We start from the raw sequence: 23,959 nt of genomic DNA, 5'->3' as shown, positions 1-23,959 counted from the left end.
TGAGATGGTTCAGCCCTTCATTTCTCCTTTCTAGAGGTTGCCCATCTGTTTAGTGCCTATTATGGTAAGCCAAGACTCCTGTAGTTAGAGAATTCTCATTTCATAAATGATTTCTAGCAAGTTTCATAACCACTCCAGTTCTAGAAAGTCTACTCTATAGCCTGAATCTTAAGAGAAAGAGGTTGTAGTTTTTTTTCACATTTTCCTTTTTTTTAAATAAAAAAATGTATCTTTATTGATTTCAGGGAGAGAGAGAGAGAGAGAAACATCAATGATGAGAGAGTCATGGATCGGCTGCCTCCTGCACGCCCCCTATTGGGGATAGAGCCTGCAACCTGGGCATGTGCCCTGACTGGGAATCAAACCACGATCTCCTGGACCATAGGTTGATACTCAAGCGCTGAGCCACATCGGCCTGGCAGTTGTTTTTTAAGGATCTCCTTTCTCCCTATGATACATGATATTAAGCCAAACTTTCTTTAAAAATTTCTGTTCTCCTAAATTTTGACTCTTGGTTGGCTGAAGTGAAACTAGTACCAGGCCTGGGCTAGGAGCTATATATACACATTTAAGCTCAATAAGTTCTCACAGTCACCCAGTGAAGCAGGCATTATGATCCCTATCACACAAACCTTTTCACCAAAAAGGACACTGAAACTCCAAAAAATCAAATGCTTTGCTCAGATTCACAGAGAAAATAGCAGTCCTGGTATTAGAACCCAGATCTTCCTGACTCTCTCCACCAAACCAGCACTCAATCCATCACACGGGATGAATTCTGTTCCCAAGTAACCTCCCAAACCTTTATAACCACACTTCACAAGGTGAATCTGGCTCAGTTACCTGCCAGAAGGAAAGCTCTGGTACAGAGTCAGACAGCAAGAGAAATAATGTATTAGCTTTCCAAAGGGAGACAGGCACCCAGTCCTTTGGTGAAGAGGGAAAGGGAGAGTAATACTTTATAATTACATTTTGATTTAAATTCTGGTTAGCTTTGGTCCTAAAAATGTTTTAATGCTAAAATTATAGGTACTCTTGGCCTTCTACTGGCTGATAAATTTTATCATTTAAAAAAATTTTGCAACAAAGTATAAAATCTAACTTCTATCACAATATTTTTCTTTCCCTGTTAACTTACTTTGTCTGCATGATTCCTGGACGTGCTCTGAGGTAAAGCTAGCCTGCCTTATTATGAAATCCACTCATTTATAGCAGGCTGCTGACTTTAAAGAGAGCCTCTGGGTGGGGGTGGGGATGTGCAGTGGTGAGCTGAGCACCCCAACACCCAATGGCTGCCTGTTTGAGCCTGAGCCATTGCCTAGGAGTGACTGTATATATTATAATTACAGCACATTTGTTGGGGGGGGGGCTCTAGAAAGCTCTACAGAGTCCCAAGACAATTTCCCTTTTTCTTTTTTGGATGTTGAAATCTGAGGACTTCTTGTGTGGACTCTGCTTATCTGTTTAATGAGATTAAACTGCACATGCTAACTGTGATTAGAATCTATTTGTAAAGAATATTAAATCATTTCAAGTTAGGAAACAAAGGGGTAGAGCAGCAGTAAAGAACAAATCGAGGCCGTAAAATGTCTTCGTAAAAATAGAAAGGAAAGAAAAGACCACCTGGAAGCCTGCCAGAGGGCGCGGCCAGGGCTGGCTCCCTGGTATGGCAGCCACCCTGCAGCAGGGCCTGATGTAAACTTCCCTCAGCTCCTGCATGCGCTGTGTCAAAACATCGCTGATAGTGTGTCCGAGCCATCAGATTAATAGAATCTGCAAACACTATCTTTTCCCCTCCTCTCACATTCTCTTAAAACAAATAAAACAATATAGGGGAAAGGATGCTGGCAGAAAGAGGCGTGGAGCTGGAAGGAGTGTTTAGACAGAATGGTTCCTGCTCCTTTGCTCCAGGAAAAGGGCCTGGGCCTTTGGGGTGGTCATAGGGTCAGGCCAAGGGGATTCTGGAGGAGTGGCTTTCTGTGCAGTGAGAGACCTTGTGACGCCTTGGAGCCCATACTGAAAATTACTTCTTGTCTGAATGGAGAGGGGAGTGGAGAAGACTTTTCAGGGATTGAAGGCTTTGGGTCAGCTCCTTGGACAATGGTGGAGGTGATCCAGCGTCCTGCCCACCTCTGTTTAGATAAGAGCTTTTCCGTGAGCGTCCTGGCCTGCACTGCTTCCTGCTCTCGAGGGCCCTGTGCTCCATTCACACTCAGAATGGGGCCTGTCTTCCCAGTCTCTCCTTTCCTTCCTCTCCTCTCCTGCCCGCTTCCACCAGGAGCTCCAGTGATCCCCACACCCCAAACTCTGACTCTCTTTTACACAACCTGAGCCAGGACCAAGGCAGCCTTTCAGTTCAACACCAGGGTGATTGGGAGGCTAAAGGGGTGGTTACTTGGTTACACCCAGATATGGGTGTCAAAGAGAACACCTATTCTGTTCATTCATTTTTCTTCTTAGTGAAAGACTGGTCAGCTGAGGAAGAGTGAGCTGATAAACAGAAATCTTTAAGGAAATGTTAGGAGTGCCTACAAATATCTTTTACCCTGCAAGGAGTCTTAAGGTATTAACTCCACTCAGTGAAGAATAGTTCAGTATTGTTTCATTTTGTTCTCATGAAAAGGAAGAGAGCATACTATTTATTATATAGTGGTCAATACAGAAACATCCAGAAAGCCTTCAGGGGTGGGGGTGGGAAGTCACAATCTACCCTAAGGACCATAGATTCTAGAGGTAGTCAGACCTGAGTTCAAGTCATGATTTTATAACTTTCTTGTTACATAGCCCCGGATAGCAAAAGCCCGATTGCGAGAATCGGAGTCATAGAAAACTGCTCAGTAGTTTTAATCCTTCAATATTTCTGCAATCATTGGACCATATCAGCCCACAAATCACTTTTAATAAGTTCTGCTTTGATGTTATGCACAGGTTGCCACTGAAGGGCATTGTAATTCTCAGTCCCGTGACACCCCTCTCTCATAGGGCTGTGGCTGAGGAGTTGGTGGGACACACCCCACACAGCAGGAGAGGAGAAGTCCTTTCTCTCAGCTCTCAGTTCCCTGAAAGGCTGTACTTCTCTTGGTTGGTTTTTAACTCATGGATCGCTTAATCTTGTATATGTCTATTTCATTTCTCTTTCTCTCTGGGCAACTAGAAAGTAAAGCTTGTGGGTCGTATCTCCATATTAGTCTTAACTCCATTTCTTTCCTTCATCCAGGTTTGCTCACTTATTGTACTTTTTTGTGAATTGTCTCGAATTCTTGGATGTGCTCTTAACACTCATGGCCAACTCAAAAGACGCTATTCCATATTACCACGTCTTACTAGTTTTATTATAGGAGTTAAAAAACAAACAGAAGGGAAATAACTTAAGGTCCTTCTGTATCAGCAAACATTAGGGTGATACTAAGTGAGTTAACTTGTGTAACATGCTTAGCACAGTGCCTGGCACACAACAGGCAGATCATTAGTGTTAGCTATGATTTTATTATCTGACCAGCTGGGAGATACTTAAGAGCAGGGGCTACATCTTATGCATCTTTATAACCTCAGGGCCTGGTGAACAGTAAAAGAGCACACATCTCTGGCTCAGGTGACTGCCTGAGAAGAGTGAATCCTGATAATGGCCTGACTAGATGTGAACTCAATCTCATGTCAGGCAGCAACCCTGCCATCCATCACTTATCTAAAATGTGCTGAAAAGGGTACTACTGACCGTCAAATGACCTCACACATAACCCCTCAACTAAGCACTATGTCATCACTATCAGTGCTAATCCAGTCACAATGAAGAATATTAATGAAGACAGGGGATCTGACTGGGGCTGGGTAAGCTCATCACAGCAGTATCAGTATTTGGCAAACTGATGGTCACAGAAAATTTCAACTTAGGCAACGATGCTTCAAGTGGAGAAGCACCTTCTGGTCTAATAGCTACAAGCCACAACCTCCCATTTGGCTCTATAGAATTTCTAAATACCCATTTTTTATTTCCTCACGTTATTTATTTGAAGACTTTCATACAAGAGAGGATGTCTCAATAAGGTAGCAATATGTGATCATCTTACATAATTTTTAATGGTGAGGACAAGGCAGATGGAACAATAAAGGCCTAAGGAAATGAGATACTATAACCCATATAACTTTTGAAAAAGACTGAGTGGAAATCCAAGTTCTTGGATTCCAAGGTTTTGATCTTCAGACATAGATGGCAGAGTTTAAGGGATACAATGCACATACCCTGCTTAAGATGTGCCACAGGAATAAGACCACCAAGGAGTCTGTAAAGTCCATCAGTCTATAAGAATGACCTGGTGGGACCATGGCAGATAGGTCGCTGAGTACCTAGGCATTAGCCAGAGAGGGTGAGCTGAAGCAGAATGACTGATGGGCTCAACTCTCTAGCCCCCATTCAAGAAATTCCATGTCACATCTAAATTTACTTTTCCTTTTTTTTTCAACCCAAATCCAATAAGCCAGTCAAATTACTCTTCAGGCACGTCTTCAAGTCCTCAACCCATTCCTATCCCCACATCACTCTGTCACATCTGTGTTCCTCTCCCTTTCCATTTAATGTTCCAGTATTCACCCACCATCTTTAGGACCCAGATCTTACTTCCTTCAAGGTGCTTTTTCTAAAAGGCAGTGCTCACCATCTACCAGCAGCTGAAACCATGTTGGTTTATTTATTCAACCAGATTATCAGCACTTCCCATGAAGACTCAGTACAATGTTAATCATGGACATAAGGATAAAGAGTAATAATAAACAGGGAATCAGAGGCTGGGGCTTGCTGATAGCTAGCTGAGAGTAGAGGGGTAGTTGTTTATCTTTGAGCCTCAACTTCTCATCTATAAAACAAGCTCTTTTTTTAAAAAAATCGCTATTCAACAATAAAGATAAATTTTTAAAAATCTCTAAAGCTCCTTAATTTTGAGTGAATTAGTCACTCAGAGTGACTGGATCAAGGCATGCTGAGGCTGAACTTTACAGCCTCCCTCTCCCCATTTTGATCACTCACCAGCTGGAAACCCTATGCTTGCTTTTCCATTTCCCTTTGGCCACTCCTTCATCTCCCTTAGTTACTCTCCCATGTCTCTTACCTAAACATCCACTGAGAGCGGAGTGCTTGCTTAACATTGACCCCCAAAATTAATCCTGAGCAACAAATGAGGACATGGGACTTTACTGCAAAAGATCAAATACCCCTGGATGGTGAGAAGGTCACAGAGAGGGACAGTACTATCAGGGGAAAGTGCCACAGCAGAAGTGCCAAATTAACTGTTTGACCTGCTACTCTCCCGAGTTTGGTCTTGTTTAAACCTGCTCATCCCATTGGGGTTTACACCTGCTCAACAGGTCTTTTCTCACCTGCGGGATTGGGGCCTGAACCAGCTGCAGGTCATCAAAGAAATTGTGAAATTTGAGTCAAATTCTCCCATTGGCTGCAAGCTTCTTTCTCGTTCCTTCTCCCACCCTCAGATCAACTCGAACTCAACAGGTGGACTCTGTGGGATCACTAGTGACAAGACTAAACCAGTGCTCCCCCAAACCTGTCCCCTGAAGGATTTCTGCTCCTTCCTCTGGGAACTCACAGGGAACAACTTTGAGGGGTACCATGGGACATCAATGACAAGTAACTTTCTGAAATGCCAACCTACTTACATTCTATGATCTGAAAACACCTGAGAAATAATTTTCTGAGCTTCAGTTTCCTTATGGGAAAATTGGGGAAATTATGTCTATTATTTAAAATTGTTGTACAGATTAGGGATAATGTATGCAAAAGCACAAACAGTGCTTTGACACTACTAAGGGCTCATTGATTATATCTATTACAGCTATTATCATTAAGTAGACAACTGCATTCAAGGTGATAAAACATCCTACAAGGCTTTTAGAGAAAGTATGAAGAAATAGGGTTTAGTGACTTGAAGCTCATTAGAAGGCACTATCTGGGCCATAGTCTAAATCCACAACACCCTTTCCGTCTTCTCAATCTACCAGGTTCTGCCTTTTCACATAAAAGAGCAGTGAAGTTACATTAAAACCACAGGCTAGAGTCCATTTTTCAAGAAACAGTCTACCAAGTCATTGGAGATGGAACTAAAACATAGATTTCCAAGAATAGGCGCATGCTTTATAAGTGATATGTCCTATTTACCTACTACCTAGGGACTCGTGTCAGGATCTTAGTTTCTAAATTCAGCAATAAAAATGCCTATTCAATTTTTTAAAATCTGTGAATATGGCCAAAGAAAAGTTAAGACATTTGGCCAATCTTAAGGAATCTTCCCAAATTGTGCACCATTACCTTCTGGGATTCCTAATCCTGGGAAGTTCCATTGAATTTTGCTCAAAACATCTCTATAAAAACCGCCCAGCATAGCCTTCCTATGACTCAGCCTTTTGGTTTAATTTAAACACATAGTGAAATGTTTGATAGCAATTACAGGAGACAGTTAATTCACAAGAAACAATTACTCATCAGACTCACTGTATAGTTATAAAGAGTGGAGGAAATGAAAATCTCACAAAGCACAGAAAAGTGGCAAAGAGGCATTTAGCAAATGAACTCCTGCTCGGTTCTCAGGACTTTGTATGAAATATTAATAAAGGCTGTTGTCCGAAAACTCACTCTGGGCAGCAAGCACTTCCTCATCTAGTAGTTATATAACAGAGAGCAAGAAGTTTCTCATTAGTAAGTGAACGTTCCCTTTTGGCCAGTGATGAGAGCCTCCCGTATGAGATGGCCAGGTTTATTTGGTTGGTTGGTCAAGCTCAGAGTCCTGCTCAGTGCTCTTTGGTTAAGTGGTCTTTAATGCCACCACTTTGATTCAAGGCTGTGTGTGTGGCAAATTAAAATTCTCTGTAGCATACCTGGTTTGAATCTGCCCACCCATACACACTACACAGAATATATGTCAAGAGACACATGGGTACAAATTGTGTGTATAGTTAAGAGGAATGTAATAAAGATTAAAACATGGGGTCTATAATTGTATTTCCAAAAGAAGAGGCCTTCTTAAATTACAGCTTCCCTCAGATATCTGACCTACAGTTAGCCCCCAGGAAATGTTGACTTTTTCCATGTTTAAATCCTTTAAATTTTTATTTTGTAGATGGAAAATAGAATACGGGACACAGAACGGTTTCAGCATAAAAATAATAGCCATTCATGCTGGTGGTCAATTAAATTTGAGTCCTTGAGTCCATTTCTAATTAAGTACCATTAACAATTGTTCTGCCTTTGTCCTGTTAATTTTACATACCCTACTGATGCACAAAACTGTGTGTCTCCCAAATGATCTACCCTCGGCACATCCTTAATGATTCAGGCCTTCCTTTCTTTGCCAATTTGCTGACGTAAACAGTAGAGAAATGCAATTAGGCGAGCCCATCTCAGAGTTTCTAGATGCCTCTGCCTTCTCTTATTTTGTAGGCCACCCCTCATACAACCCCCCAATACGCCAGCAACCCACACTTAGCCCTGGAGTGGTCAGCTCTGTCTAGCCTCCCCACAGGACTCTACTGCTGGGGCAGATGAAGAACGTTTCAGAAAGGCGACACCAAATTGGGTGGCAGGGAATATGTTGCTCTGTTAAATGTCTGAAGCACGTAATTGTTTGAGACTCCAGGTCTGGCCTACGTTAGAATTTTGGAAGCAGTTCCTTGAGATTCCATGGGTGTCTGTTAGAGTTTTCTTAGAATATCCACCATTTTAGCTAAGAAAGTCAAGAGAGAATATTCTACCCCCTCTCCACATCCCTTGAATTGAGGATCCCATGATGTTTTTCACATTCTGAAGGAGTTCCTTGGCAAAAGGCCAGATCAAGCAAGCAAGGTGTGGGGCCGCCTGGGAAAAGAATGATGCCTTCACGTGTGTGGCAAAGGGAGGCCAGGTTGGCACTGAAGACAATATGGGTCAACATGAATGGCCGACGAGCTGCTGCATTTCTTCCTTGATGGGTAATTATTGACATTATAATTACAGGGTCAGTTCTGTACTCCAGAATCAGACTTGCACATAAGACTCTTCTTACAGCCATTCTACTTTCACAAATTGATTTTTTCCATTAATCTTGCACTGATCCTCAGAGTTAATCTTCAGGTCAAATTGCTTTATAATTTATAAGAAGCAGAAGGGAACTATCAGCGTGCAACAAGTAGGAAGTTATTTCAAGCTATTTTGAAAGAAGAAACGTAATTTGAAGTTATTTTCTCACCCCACTCATTAACAGCTGAGTGTTATAGGAAAGGGGAGGCGCGGTGGCTCCACTTGCAGAAGGGAACTTGAAGCACAGGCTAGATACCCAGCCAGGGGCACCCAGAAGTCTGGGCCTGGGCCAAAAATAGAACCCTTTTCCTTGATTTCCGGGTCTCTGTCCCTGAGACTGTGGTGTAGATATTCTGCAGGGACATATATAGATAGAATACGTAATCATTAAATCCATTTCATCTTATATGATTAAAACATAAACGCTGAAGACAAATGGTGTGTATCTTTATGCTTTGCACATGGTTGGTGTCCAATAAATATCTGTGTGATAAGCAGATGGTTGACAGTGTATTTTACCTGGAGTACAAATAGTGTGTGAAATGTATGTGTAAGAAGTGAGTGATGTTAAAACAGAAGGAGCAGAAGCTTCTTGATACGTTTTTTTTATTGGTCATCACAGAAGAAAATGAGATTTTTCATGGAGAACCCAATATATGTCACATTTTTTTCCATTAAAGGACAACACAGTATGTGTTGCAACTCTATTAGAATCTATCTTGAAATTATCATTTGTGATCATTTGATGGAGGGAGAGAATTAAAGCGGCCTGTGATCTAAAGAATGTATGTTCTAAAAACAAAATGCAATGAGTAAAGGCTGCAGGTCTTAAACCTCCTTATGGAAAAGACTCAACAATCATCAACGTTTTCAAAGCAAGCCTTAGCTTTAAAAAGACAGCCAGGTAGGCAGCACACTAACAGGTGAGGTGATCCAAGTTCATGGAGACTGTCAGGAACGATGGCCCTGCAGAAGGCCACTTCCCACCCTCCCGTTTGCGGGGAGTGGATGACTTGTCCTGGCATACAGTTGTCAGTCAGTTACCTGAGGTGTTCCTTAGCTTTTATGTGTGTGAGGATAAAAACAGTCTTTCAACAGCTTAGGTTCTTCCTGAGAAAATGTGCAGTTCAAATCTGGAGTTATTATACCAGACTGTCTTTTCCCCATTCCCTCCTGGGCTCCTCAAATCCATCTTTTCTGTTCCCCAAAGAAAGGCTCTTCCCTCCAGTCCAGTATAGTTACCGTTCCTGTAGAGACCAATCTCCTTGCAATGGGCAACCTTACCCAAACAATATTTCCTACGAGATGGTACCAGCACCATGGCAAAGCTCACCAAAGACTATGAGATCAAGACGAGCTCATTGCATGTGCAGTTTTGTCGTCCTACTTAGTTCTTCAAAAGCCAGGGGGAGGTAAAGTTCTAAAACTCCAATGTGAACTTGCAGAGGAGAGTCCTCTCTCCCAGGCCCCACCCGTCCCACCCCAGCCTTAACCAACCCACAGGTCAGAATCACTTCTCCCATGATGGGAAACAAGCAAAGGGACAGGCCAAGCAAACTGGGAGAGGGACACCCTTTCCTCATAATTCACTTTTGTTTATTCTTTTACTTTTGCATAGCATCTATATTTCCTTCTTTTTTCTTCTTCTGAAAAGTCATGTTATATTTTCCTCAATTCTATAATCCAGACCTATGAAATTTCTATTTCTAGAGCACAGCAAAATTACATTTTACTTTCCACAGTTTGTGTTCACTTCTCAGAAATGTTAGGTAAAAATTCTTACTGTTGTGAAATTAGCCCTAAAATTCTTTCAGAGTTTCTTAAAAGTTTTGGGGCCTTATTTAACCCCAACATTAGCAGTATTTACCTTGCATTTCTTTAGCTCTCTCTACCTTTCTCAAATATAGGGTGTCCCCAAAAATGTATACATACATTTTGAATAATTATAAAGGCAGTGTTTATTAAAATACATTTCATTTTCTGCCCTAGCTGGTTTGGCTCAGTGGTAAGAGCATTAGACTGCAGACTGAAGGATCCCCAGTTCAATTCCGGCCAAGGGCACATACCTTGGTTGCAGGCTTGATCCCTGGCCCCTGTTGGGGCACATGCAGGAGGCAACCAATTAATCTGTCTCTCTCATAATTGATGTTTCTCTCTCCCTCTCCCTCTTTCTCCCTTCCACTCTCTGAAAAGCAATGGAAAAAAATAATCTTCCAATGAGAATGAAAGAAAGAAAGAAAGAAGAAAGAAAGAAAGAAAGAAAGAAAGAAAGAAAGAAAGAAAGAAAGAAAGAAAGAATAAATAAAATACATTTCATTTTCAAAATTGAGCTATCAGCTCTTAAAGTGTTTAGGGACACCCTGTATATTACTTCATTTGACCCTCATATTCTCTCTATGAAATGTGTATAATTATCTTTATTTTATATGAACAGAAGCTGTAAACTACACACATGCGAAAGGTACTACAGGCTTCAGGCATGCCACCGAGGCTCTTGTGCATGCTGAGATGGAGCAAGTTTAGGGGTATCTACTTACATTCTCTACCAGTTGCTGAGGATGAGAACAATCCAAAATTCCACTTCATTTAGTGTTAATAACTTATATTCATGTTATTAAAAACTCAAAACAAGTATTTTAGTTCTTCTACTTTACCACCAAAATATGCAGAAAAGTAAAAGGGGGAAAGATTCTGTTGTATTTCTTCTCAGCTCATTAGGACCATGAGTTTAAAAGTAATAGCACTTTCCTCTTCTTTTTTAGTCTTAATGTTTTATAAGAACAAATTCTAGGTGAATCCCAAACCACAATGTTATTCAGTTAAAACAAAGCTCAGCAGTTTATAACATTTGTTTTTTAAAAGGAGGGCACTTTTGTTAAATTTATTTATGGCTCTTAAGATCCATAAAGATGAAATAGTTGAGCAATAGTTTGGATAGCTTTAAAATATTTTTATAGAGATATTCCTGGATGGCGGAGGATTGAGTGGAAGCTACACTGATACTCTCCCAGGACCAAACTGGAATTACAACTAAAATATAGAAAAACCATCTTAAATAATCAACTGCAACTGAATACTAGCTGGAGAGCACCCTCATAGCCAAGGACCTAAAGTGGAGACCACATAGAGACTGGTAGGAAGTGCAGAGGTGCGAGAGGGCTTGCCAGGCTCCCACAGGCAACAGTTAAAGGTCCTGAGGGATATCTCAGCTGTGGGGGTTTCCCACTGAGGACTCTGGAGTCTAAACCCCAGGTTAGGCTTAGCCAAGAGCATCAGGACTGAGGAACATCTGGCTGTGAAAAGCAGCCAGGTTTCTGTCTGCCAGGGAGAGATGAGTGGAAATGCAGGCACCCTCTTAAAGAGCCAACACCCAAAGATTCTTGTGCAGCCACTCAAGTTGGGCTTCCATGGAGGGAGGGCAGAGTGTACTAGGGCTGTGTGAGGAGAATCTAGGGGTGCTGGCTGGGGGAACAGAGCTCAGAGGGCAGCCATTTGGATTCCTGTGCTGAGTCATTCCCCCATATGTCAGAGGACATCTTTCTCAGGCAGACATTTACCTTCCTAGCAGCTTTTGCCAGTGGGGGAAGAAATTGCCCCACCCTGGGGAGTTTCTACAGCCTGAGGCTCATTAAGAGACCGATAACAATCAGCCTCTGGGAGCTTTGAGGCTGCCTGATTTGCTTCTTGACTCAGGATTTGCTTGGAAAAGCAGACCTTGGTGTGCATCTTGGTCCTGTCCAAACGCACACAGCCCCTGAAGAGGGAACCACAAGCTGTGGAGTGTAGAAAACTTCAAACAGGGTACTCAAGGCCAGTCACAAAACAGCATCTGACATTGGCGTGCACCAGAGAGCATACAAAAGACTGGGAGTTCTAGCAGATCTACCTAATACATAGAAACAAATCCAAACAGGCAGCCAAAATGGGGAGACCAAAAAACAAGCCCCAAATGAAAGGACAAAAGAATTCTCCAGAAGAAGAGCTAAATGAAATGGAGATAAGAAATCTATTAGATATAGAGTTCAGAATACTGATCATAAGGGTGCTCAACAGCATGAGAAAAGAAATAGAAACTATGAAAGAAATTAAGAATGACATAGCAGAAATAAAAAACAACAACAAACACTGGAAGAAATAAACAGCAGATTAGGGGAAGCTGAGGATTGAATCAATGAATTAGAAGACAGGGTAGAAAAAAAATCAGAGAACAAAAAAGAAAAAACAATTAAAAAACAGGAGGACAGTTTAAGGGAGCTGTGGGACAACATGAAATGTAACTATATTCAATCATAAGAGTACCAGAAGATGTAGAAAGTAAGCAAGGGTTAGAGAACCTGTTTGAAGAAATAATGGCAGAAGGCTTCCCTAACCTGGTCAAGGAAAAAAATCACACAAGTTCAGGAGGCACACAGTCCCAAGCAAGAAGAACCCAAAGAGGCCCACACCCAGATACATCATAATTAAAACACCAAAAATTCAAGACCAAGAGAGAATCTTAAAGGCAGCAAGAGAAAAGCAATCTGTTACCTACAAAGGAGCTCCCATAAGGCTGTCAGATGATTTTTCATCAGAAACTTTATAGGCCAGAAAGGAAACTCTACAGGTATGATGTATTCAAGCTAATGCAAAACAAGGATCTGAAACCAAGACTACTCTATCCAGCAAGGCTATCATTCAAAATAGATGGTGAAATAAAGAGCTTCCCAGACAAAAAATGGCTAAAGGAATTTATCACCACCAAACCAGCATTGCAAGAAATGTTAAAGGGACTGCTTTTGTAATAAGAAGTTGAAATAGAGAGACTGAGAAGCATAGGCATAAAGAAATAAAATGACAGTAGATAAATATCTTTCAATAATATCCTTAAATATAAATTGATTAAATACTCTAATCAAAGGACACAGGGTAGCTGAATGGATAAGAAAACAAGACCCAAATATATGCTGTCTACAAGAGACCCACCTCAGAACAAAAGACAAACTGGCTGGAAAACACACACACACACACACACACAAATTCTGAAGGACTTTAAAGGAGAGATCAACAGCAATACAATCATAGTAGGAGACTGTAATAGCCCATTGACTTTACTGGATAGATCTTCCAGACAAAAAAATCAACAAGGAACATGACTCTAAATGGCACACTAGATCAGATGGATTTAATTGACATTTACAGAACATTTCACCCCAAAGCTGCAGAATATGCATTCTCCTCAAGTGCACATGGGACATTCTCAATGATAGAACACATGTTAAGGCACAAAACAAGTCTCTACAAGTTCAAGAAGACTGAAATCATATTAAGCATCTTCTTGGACATTTACACCATGGAATACTATGCAGCTGTAAAATTGAAGGATCCCTTACCCTTGGAGACAGCATGGTGTAACCTGGAGAGTATTATGCTAATCAAAATAAGCCAGTCAGAGAAAGACAAGTATCACATGATCTTACTCATATGTGGAATCTAATGAACAAAATAAACTGATGAACAAAACAGATTCAGAGACATAGAAGCATGGAACAGACTGACAAATCTCAGAGGGAAGGCCGGGCTGGGTATGGAGAGATTAACCTAAGAACTTATATGCATAAATACATAACCCATAGACACAGACAATAGCGTGATGAAGGCCTGGGGGGAGGGGTACAGGGGGGAGGAGATCAATGGGGGGAAAAAGACGACATTTCTAATAAATTCAACAATAAAGATTAAAAAATGTTTTTATATATTTTTTGGACTTCAGAAAACTATACAATTTGAATTAAGTCTGAACTTCTTTAACCTAGAAGCATTAGTCAGCTGCCCAGATTAGATACATTAAGCAGGTAGCCATGTTAATTTACATCCATTACCCAATTTTAAGCTATTTAAACACATTCTAACCTCAAAACCAAACTAATGTGTTGGTTATGTTCATATATAGATATATCCTTTAACTAGAGCCTAAAATTTAAGTACCAAAAATTATTGTACATATTCAAGAGTAATGTGTATACAATAAGTCCTCACTTAACGTTGATAGGTTCTTGGAAACTGTGACTATAAGCTAAACAACATGTCACAAAAACAATTTTACCCTAAGGTAATTGATATAAATAAGTGTGAAGTTCCTATGGCATGTCTGGTTACAAAAAACATCACCAAACTTCTAAAGAAAAACCCCAAACACTTCTAATATTAAACATTGAAGTCAGTGTGAATTGTGTATACATTTAAGAAAAACTAAGAAAAACAAGTAAGATAATGTTTTTCCAAACAAGTGATTCGTCTTTGGGCAGCTCAGGGCACTAGGAAGGACCCCTCTGGACAGGATGCCCTTCCGTCGCAGGGCCCCACAACTACACCCACACCCATTCAGACTGGCACAATGGAGACACGCCAGTTCACCTCATGTGCACAGTTTTGGGAGGTGAGAGAAAACTGGAAGACCCAGAGAAAATCCATGAAACATGAGGAGAACAGGAAACTCCATAGACAGTTGCCCTGGCTAGAAAATAATTTTTTTTCTTATCATTGTTATAATGAAACAACATTGAACCAAACAGCTATTTGAGGATCTGCTGTACATTAATTACCAAATCTCTTTTGATGATCACCTACAGATACCGCTATGCAAATATGTTACTATGTGACTCAAAATAAGATTTTTAGAATTTATGCAATAGAGCATCCCTTATTCAATGTTACTAACTAAAATTCCTGTCTACAATGTAATCTAAAGGTTAATATAAGTATATAAAATATATTTCTATAAAGACGTTTAAAAAATTTTACTAATTAAAGAGGGCTTCATTGATCTCTCAATTTTAGCTTTTGTCTCTCTGACAGGGTGACATAGAGTGATTCCATTTGTTTGCTAGTGCACAAGGGTCCCACAGATCTTTTGAAATGCTTCTAAGTGAAATGTACCAGTAAACCACCAAGCACCACATCTTGGCCTGACACAGGTAAGCTACTCAATCAGGCTACTGACCAAAACAATGAGAACCTTTTATGAATGTGCACATTTTCAACAGATAATTTCAAGCAACAACAACATTTTTTAAAGTGAGGCATCACTGAAACAGTTAAAGCTTTCATTTTCTGATGTGTCTTGTGACTGATTTTTTAAGAGAACGCGTTTAACAAAGAATAAATCAATGGTCAGCAAGCATTTCCTGGAGGTTTGAAGCACGGCTCTGACTCTTGAGAGAATTCTAAGAGGAGTAAGACATCTTCCTGGGCCTTGGCCACATTACTCTGTAACATGGGAGAAGAATCTCTATACCACAAAGAAATCAGAAAAAGAGGGCTAATGTTTACAGTTTCACTTCAGCTGACCCCATTGCCCAAACTATATTTTATTAGCATTATTCAAACCTAACTTAATAATATTATGTTCTATCTGTCACTCATAATTGTTTTTTCTAAGATAACTATTAGCTCTAATCCTAAATAGAACTGAAATTTTAGATTTTCTATTACCAAAACAAAAATCAAAAATATCTATTTAAGGCAATGTTATTACATAAAAATTCAGCTCTAAACTTTTATCCAAATCTAATAGCTCAAATTATATAGTTATTTTTATTTACATGTTAGGTTAGCACAAATATCTAGGCTTTATAAAGGGATGGACCATAAATACGGATGTCTGTCCCAAATTAGCAAAATAATACAAAATCTCAGTATATCTCACTTTCTTTTGGATTAAATATCCACAGTGGTGAACAAGGTTTCAAGATTTGTAAGTTCTCCATATTTCAGATGATAAATCAGACATATATGAAAACAGCTACTTCTCAGGAATTCCATAACTCACCAGTAATTTTCGACATCAGAATAATATGCCTTGAACAAAAGATTAAAACAAAATAAAGAAGAGCTAAAATTGCAGGAAGAATCTAGAAAAACAAATAGCCACTTCTATCTGTCTATGGTAGTTATGTCTTATTTACTTTTTATCAAGCTAAATTTTTTTAAAATATGTTTTTATTGATTTTACAAAGAGAGGAAGGGAGAGAGAGAGAGAGAAACATCAATGGGGAGGGAGTTATTGATTGGCTGCCTCCTGCACTCCCCCTGCTGGGGATCAAGCCCAAACCCAGGCATGTGCCCTGACCGGGAATTGAACCTTGATCTCCTGGATCATACATAGGTCAATGTTCAACTGCTGAGACATGCCAGAGGGTTGTCAAGCTAAATTTTTAATAGCAATTCTCCCAAACACTCTGCAAGTGGAGTCAAAAGCAATAAAGGAAATATTTGGCATAATGACAATTCTTGGTTGATCTCAATAATATCTTATTGTTTTACCTACCAATTCTATTCCTGTTCATCAAATTAGCTTCCATGAACTATCATTAGTGCCAGTCCTCTAAACCAAACAGAAATGGTTTGGTAAACCACCCAGTCATACACAGGGTGCAAGGAAACACTGCACAGTTAGCAGAGGGCAAGGATGTCGTCACTCAGCAAATGCACAGTGAGCATTTACTGTGTGCCAGGCACCATGCCAGGCCCTAAACATACAGAGGTGCTCTCCGTCATCTCAGAGCTTAGAGAGCAGATGAAAGGGTGCACACTTGGTGATGTAGCAGTGGTGTACACAAACTGCTGTTGATACAAGGGAGGGAGAGAGAAGTCAGGAGGCAGCCAGGAGGTTTCACAGAGAAGGTGACATAGGAACTGAGCCTCGGAGGACAAAGAAGGACTTCTCAGGAAATAGGGAATAGGGAGAAGCGCCTTTCCGGCAGGTGGAAGAGTGTGAACAAGGCCTATGGAAGGTCGTGCTCATCAGTTTGGGGAAGATTTCATATTATATCCAATGTTTAGAAGATGAGAAAGGGGAAGAATAGTGGCGGAGCCAAAGTCTGGGGGTCCTGCACCGGAAAACGAGAGGCTGATGTTCCAACCTGAGTTCTAGGTAATGGCTCACAGGGTGACCTTAATTCTGTCCCTGTGCTCCTGAAACTATAAACTAGAGAGAAAAATTAGAAATGGGGAAGGAAGAAGAGTAGACATTGCCTCCCTCTTCCCAAGGCAGGCAAAGTCTTTGCCCCCAATACATTGCACATCCAGTCTGCAAACTCCCACTGATGTTCATTAAAGAATCTTAATTTCAGGTGACAAAAAGTATTTGAAAGTTATTCAAGAAACTATCTGTCCCTACCTTACTTTCGAATGATTGTGGTTACAGGGATGCCAGAACCACTTGACTGTAGGTTGAGGGATACCGTAAATGGTACAGGTCAGGATTTGTCTGCTGCCCAGTGGGTAGAGAATTGGTTCCGGAAATGATGACACGGCCTTTTCATAAATCTGGGGTTTCACTGGAAAGGAGAAGAACAGGACAGAAGTCAAGAACTGTTCCAATGCCTCGCTCCCGGGCCACAACCTGAAGGACCACATTGTCACTGGTTTTGATGTTAGGGAACAACAACATGAAAAAAAAACATGTTTGTCATTATAATGCCATTTTTTAAAAGTAGAAGTGTTTTGAGAACATTAAAAAAATCCATCCCATGGTCGGTATGATTATGATGATAATAAGCCATACTACGAAGCCAACTAGTAGACATGAAATAGTTAAGTGGTTTTTAAAATTTTTAGAAATTTGTTTTCTTTGATGTTGTTATACTGACTTTTGATTTACAAATTTTCATTAATCTTACCCCTACTAGAATCAGGAGAAAGTGTGAACAGTAAACTTACCGTTTACGATTAGATTGGTGGTGAGGTTTTTAACCACATTTGTCTTGTTTATGCTCAGTAAGATTGTGTAATTTCCTGTGTCTTCAGCAGCTACATCTTTAATAATTAATGAATAGCCATGAATGAAATAGCGAGCCGATTTCTCCGTCACAGGTAACCCATCTTTTAGCCTATGGTTAAATGCATGTTCGGTAAGTCATTTCGCACTGCCTCTCAGATATCACTTTAGCACTGCCATTTACGTTTGTGAACTCAAATTTACGCACTGCAAACCTTTGATTCTCAACATTCATTAAAAAAAAAAAAAAACTTAGACACTAACTTATCAGTAAAGCCAGGTGTAATTTTCATTTTTATTTATTTAAAAAAATAATTTCTTAAAGATTTTTTAATTGATTTTTAGAGAGAGAGGAAGGGAGAGACAGAGAAACATCGATGTGAGAACAAAACATCAACTGGCTGCCTCCTGCATTCCCCCCACTGGGGATCGAGCCCGAAACCCTGGCGTGTGTCCTGACCAGGAATTGAACCGGCAACCCCTCGGTGCCCAGGATGACACCCAATCAACTGAGCCACACTGGCCAGGGCCAGGTGTGAATTTTAGTCCGGGAAACAATGTTTATTGGTAAAGAGAAAGAAGTAAGCTGAGGGAGACAGAGAAATGATGGCTCAATGTACCCATAGGGGTTCTGGTCTCCACTGTGACTTAAGTAGTAACCCAGAAGCACTGACCAATTCCCTACAAGATGTTTTCCAGAGTTTTCCATGAGGCTCCACCAGCAATACAAGGGCCATTGTAAGTCAGATCAACTAGATCACTTCTCCAGATAAAAATAAAAATAGACTCTCCTATTGTGATCTCATGTGGAGTTCTTATTAGCTATATAAATGGTCACAGCAGTTGTCCCTTTCAAAAACTATAGTGAAATCAAGATTATCAAGATTTTTCCCCTCTGAGGAAGAATAGTTAGGGCACAGAAGTTACAAACAAAAGGTATAAACTTAAAATTAAAAAAAAAAAAAATTTAAATATAGAATTGATGCCTAGATGTCATGCAGTTTCTTACAGAACTGAGAATCAGGAGGCCTGAGTTCTGGGCCTGGCTCTGCCACTGTACCTGCGCACCTGACTTGTCCATGCAAGCCTCAGTTTCTCCAAGTTTTCTATAGAGTTTCTCAAAGATCTCTTCTAACTTTAAAACTGCATAGTTCTTGAAATGAGCAGTTTTTACTGTTAGAAACGTACTGTGTTCTATATAAGGGTATATAGTATTGAGAGTGGTTTACTTTATAACCATGCATGTATTACACAGTCCTGCAGACAAATTCCCATTCCTAGGGGGTCTCAGTTCCAAAGCATTTAGAATGCTATGCTTTATTTTGTGATTACAAGTATCTTAGTATTAGTATTACTTTAAATTATTTCCTATTAACCAGTCAGTATTTTTGAAAATGGGTTGATTTTTTTGTTTTATTTTAGGTCCTTGCTACTTAGAGACTGAAGAAATGAGTGCTGTTTAATAGATCGGGATACTCTCAGATGCAGAAGGAGGCATGCACCCCTAGTGAGATTAAACTCCTTTTAGGAATAATGTGCACTAGTAGGACATTTACTATTGCATGTCTTAGGTATTATGATCCCCTCAAGTCTCTCTTCTGCAACAGCAAGAAGGGGCATAGCACAAATTTAATTTTCTCTTTAATTATCTATAAACCAATTGGGGAAACTGAACACACACACAATGCTCATTTGATGCAATGCTCATAATGAAAGCAAAGTAAGCTCTCGTCAAGGAGATTCTAAAATGGCACCACTTCTATATTGTATGGGTTGTTTTCCTAGTTAGTTTTGTACTATACTCTTTGTTTAAAATGTAACAGTTTGAGCCAAAGATACTGGCATTCAAAAGTGCTTTAAAAAGTGACTGCAGATTATAAACAGATTACATTGTTTTACATCAGGTGTTGTGCTACCATAAAATTAAAAACACACACACAACTGCTGAAAGAGTTTCTGAATATGCAGACTTTGAGCCAAAAAAAACGTAATTAGTTCAAGTAGGTGCGTTGTCCACCCCTGTAAATGAATAAGTTTTGTCTCTATTAATGTTTGTTTAATTTTAAAACAAGACTGGAACTTTCAACCCAGCTGTATATAAAAGAATTATTTTCAGATAATAAAAGAATTATTATCCTCATCACAAGGGCCCACTTCTTCAGGGTTAATAGAGCATGTTGTTTATTCAGGAGGCCTCCTGGTCATTGCCAACATGTTCCATTCAGAGGATGTTGACATCATAGGAAGGTTTAGAGATGCAGAAATTTAGTCAGAGTGAATGAATGACTAAACTGCAATGAGCACTCAAAAAACCCTAATCCCCGCTCCATCCTGGTTTAGTATGGCTCCTCCCTCCGGCCCTTCCTGCCTGCAACTCTCCCAGCCCAGCCCAGGCAGTTCTTAGCTCTCCACTGCTGCCTGGGGAACTTATCTTGATTATTTTTAGGAATGCAAGCCAGGGAGCTCTTGCATCTTCAGACTTACAAAGCTTATTGTAACTGAAAGGAAAATAATTTTGGTCTTACCATGCCACTTCTGGTGGGGGAAACGCCTTCACTTTCATAGGCAGCCGGTAAGACTTCTTGCCAGCTACAGTTTCATGCACTTGCTGTTTTCGATGTTCCACAGTGATGAATGGTTGATCTTTGAAAGGAGAAGTGATTGATATATTAGAAAATACTATACTTATGTAAACAAAACAAAAACAAACAAATTCACTTCCTCATTAAAGGAGGGTATAACTAATGAATTAGAAAAACAAAGCTGAATTATGGTCAGGCCTATCAATGAGCCCAAATAGTGATCAATAAATAAAATAATTTAAAAGTACCCTAACTGGTAAAAAACTTTCAAATCAAATGGTTGCAAGTCCATAAAAACAGTGTTAGGTCAACAGAAAGAGAAACACCTTAAGTGTCTGTATCACAATAACAAATAGAAAGCTATTTCTAAAAATCTCCCGGGTCATATGAGTACAATGAGAAAAAGTTGCTCCAGGCACCCTAAAACAACTAATTTGATATAACAAATCAACTAGAGAAAGCCAAAGGAGAATTGTTTCCTAGTTTCTGCTCCTCACACTGTTTTTCTTTTCAACACTGGGAAAGAGTAAGGTTTTTGAGGGCTCTAAAGAGTGTTAAGTATTTTCTTAACAGAATTTGCCTATTGGAATTGAACAACAATATGAGGATTTCTTGAGAGTAAAACCAGGGATAAAAGAGCATCAATTCTAAATAATTTATCACACCATATTTTTATTTCTTTAAATCACAGTAATACCTTAGAAATTTCCCCCTGAAAATAAAGGCAAAAATGATCCTTTTTAAAAAATCCTCACCCAAGAATATTTTTTCCATTGGTTTTTAGAGAGAGTGGAAGGGAGGGGGGAGGGAGAGAAGAGAAAGAGAGAGAGAAAATCATGATGTGAGAGAGACATATTGATTGGTTGCTTCCCACACGCACCCAAACTGGGAGTGGGGATTGAACCTGCAACCCAAGTATGTGCCCTTGACCGGAATGGAACCCTTGACCCTCCTATGTGCAGGCTGATGCTCTAACCACTGAGCAATGACAGCCAGGGCAAAATGATCCTATTTTTTCTGTTTTGTTTATAAGGAACACTAAATAAAGGATTTCATATAGATTTTAATGTGACCTAACTGAGTTATTAACCTCGACAAATTTGTATGGGAAAGATTCTCTGTTCAATTCAAAAGTATCAACTTTAAAGTGCACTTAATGTGATTTGCTTTTGGGCAGGGGGAGGAGGGGGACAACATTGCCTTCATTCATGACAGTGTTCCTTTTGGCCAAAAGAAAATTTACTTGGTTTATAGAACCCCCCCCCCCACCCAAAACCACAACGACTAGAAAGCAGAGCTTGAGTTGCTTACCATATACACGCACTGAGACGTTAACAGACTTGAAGGATGAGCCACTATCCACATGACAGGTGTAAGTGCCTTTGTCTTTGCTCTGCACTTTGTTAATAATAAGGACACTGTAGAATATATTGGCATGGGAATTGGCTTTGCCCAATCGCCACCTTATAGAGGCACTCTTATTTGCCTAGAAAGAAATGGATAGCCAGTTAGAAGTAGTAATTGTTTACTCTTAAAATGATAGTACATCCGGACTGTTACCGAGATCAACATTCCATGCTGAGGAGCAAGAGGTTTGGAAATTATATCTCTGGCTGGATATTTCAAATATGCGACATGGTGGCATTTTTTGAGCACTTCCTCTTCTTGGGGTGGACTTTCACATACATCATCTCAATCGTTTCTCACAACTACCCCGTCAGATTGGTGGGATTATTGTCCTTTTACAGATGGACCCTGAAGTGTCAGAGACACTGGCCAAAGTAGGCAAGAACTAGGTCTCTGAGTAGAAATCTAGCATCTTCCCTGCAGCACACACACTTCTCTAGACAGAAACATGTTCTCTAGGACAGATCTCACACAGACGCAGGCAAGCATCGTTAGCATCTGGTTTAATCGCAGTGTTTCTCTTAATAAATCACCACATGAGTTTTCTTCTGCTTCCTTACTTGAATTGAAGGAAAAGAAAATGAGTCCTGGCTACACCTACTAAGGTGTAACACTCCCAGTTTCGTTATTTCACCATTTGGGCAATGCTTGCCAACTTCATTAAATCACTCTAAATGGGGAAGAGGACATGCAAAGCCGTCGACACGGTCAGCCGACACTCGGGGGGCGCTGCCTTGCATTTGCTTGGGGGCACCTAGAGCAGGCCTCGAGTCTGCGCTGTCAACTGGCGCACATAATATATTATTTCTTTCTCTCAATTCTTCCTCACAAGGGGGCATGGAAAAAAGACTTTGGAAACTGTCCAGAACTGATCTTTGAGTCTTGAACGTCTCTCCTCTTCACTGTGTTTCATAACTTCTACCCACCTGTCCTTTCATTGCTCATTGGAGCAGACACACACGGAGGCCATTTCTTCATTCTCAGCAGTAACCAGGGAGAAAAGGTCAATCTCCAACGTCAAAAATCAGACACTCAGTCCCCTGAACTAACACGCTGAGGGACTTTCAGCACCTTCAGTCAGAGCTATTACTCCCCTTTTCCCTTTGGGACTGCTCTCCTTCCCACATCTGAGTAACATCCACACGGCTTCTACCTTGGAAAACAGCTGGTCCTGTGTTTCAGAACTGAGTTTCCAGTACCGTAGCCACCAGCCGCATGCAGCTATTTAAGTTAAAACTAAACAAAGTAAAAAATTCAGTTCCTCAGTCACACTAGCCACATCCCGAGGGCTCATTGGCCAAATGTGGCTAATGAATACTGTGTTGGACTGCAGAGCTATAGGATATTTCCATCGCAGAAAGTTCTATTGGACAGTGCCATTTTAGAAGGTTATTGGCTTTCAACAGATGTGTCATCACACTCTTACTTAGAGTAGCAACACCGACAGGATAAAAGTTTCTTCCCTCTTGGCATTTATTCAGAATATTTGATTGACTGAGAATATTTGATTTCTATCAAAACCCAGAAAATATTGCTCTAAGTTGTAGCATTTCTTTTTAAATGAAACAATACCACTTTCAAGAAAGTACTTTGACTATTGAGTCCTTAATGCGTCCCTACAAGGCACTTGTTACACCTTTTTGTTGCTAAGTTATTAGATTTCCACGGCAAGAAAGGTTGATGAAAAACAATAGCTTGGGGCTGATGCATTAAACTAGCGTACATAATTTAATCATAAGTGAACTTGGTGACTGGGTGATCTGAATAACATAACAGACGATTGGCCTTGGGATATGCCACATAAATCACACCGACAAGAAATGGGGGCTGGAACGACTGTCAAACATTTATGAACAGTTTATCATATGTTCCCCATCTAACATTTTTAAAGTAATTATTGTTTGCAAGAATGTTTAATTTGTATAAGGGAACCGGACTCAGTCTTCATTCTTCTCATTTTTCTGAAGGACAGAATTGCTCCTTTGTCACTTAACAAATGAACACTGGATGGCTGGGTTGTATTATCTTTTCCAAACACGCTCCAATCAGGAGCCTGACTGTCTGCCAGCATCTTAAATTAATGCTCTGACAACAAAAAGTTGTTACAAAAGATAGTCCCCGCCTGGTATTCGCGATAAATTTCTCTCTCATCTCTAA

General features: G+C 40.2%; 1 protein-coding gene across 1 annotated transcript in view; it reads right to left on the bottom strand.

Annotated features, from left to right (window-relative positions):
* FLT1 (fms related receptor tyrosine kinase 1) overlaps positions 1–23,959 on the bottom strand; it is a 178,879-nt gene that overhangs the window by 100,440 nt on the left and 54,480 nt on the right. The window contains exons 7-10 of the mRNA XM_081130787.1: positions 21,707–21,881; positions 20,339–20,456; positions 17,756–17,925; positions 17,214–17,373 (exon numbers count right to left, since the gene is read on the bottom strand). Coding sequence (XP_080986913.1) covers positions 17,214–17,373; positions 17,756–17,925; positions 20,339–20,456; positions 21,707–21,881 — 623 coding nt within the window. The remainder of the gene's footprint in view (positions 1–17,213; positions 17,374–17,755; positions 17,926–20,338; positions 20,457–21,706; positions 21,882–23,959) is intronic.

This window comes from Miniopterus schreibersii (genome assembly GCF_964146895.1).
Source record: "Miniopterus schreibersii genome assembly, chromosome: 2".
Classification (NCBI taxonomy): domain Eukaryota; kingdom Metazoa; phylum Chordata; class Mammalia; order Chiroptera; family Miniopteridae; genus Miniopterus; species Miniopterus schreibersii.
The sequence above is the reverse complement of the archived record's forward strand: the minus strand, read 5'-3'. Positions and strand labels throughout refer to the sequence as shown.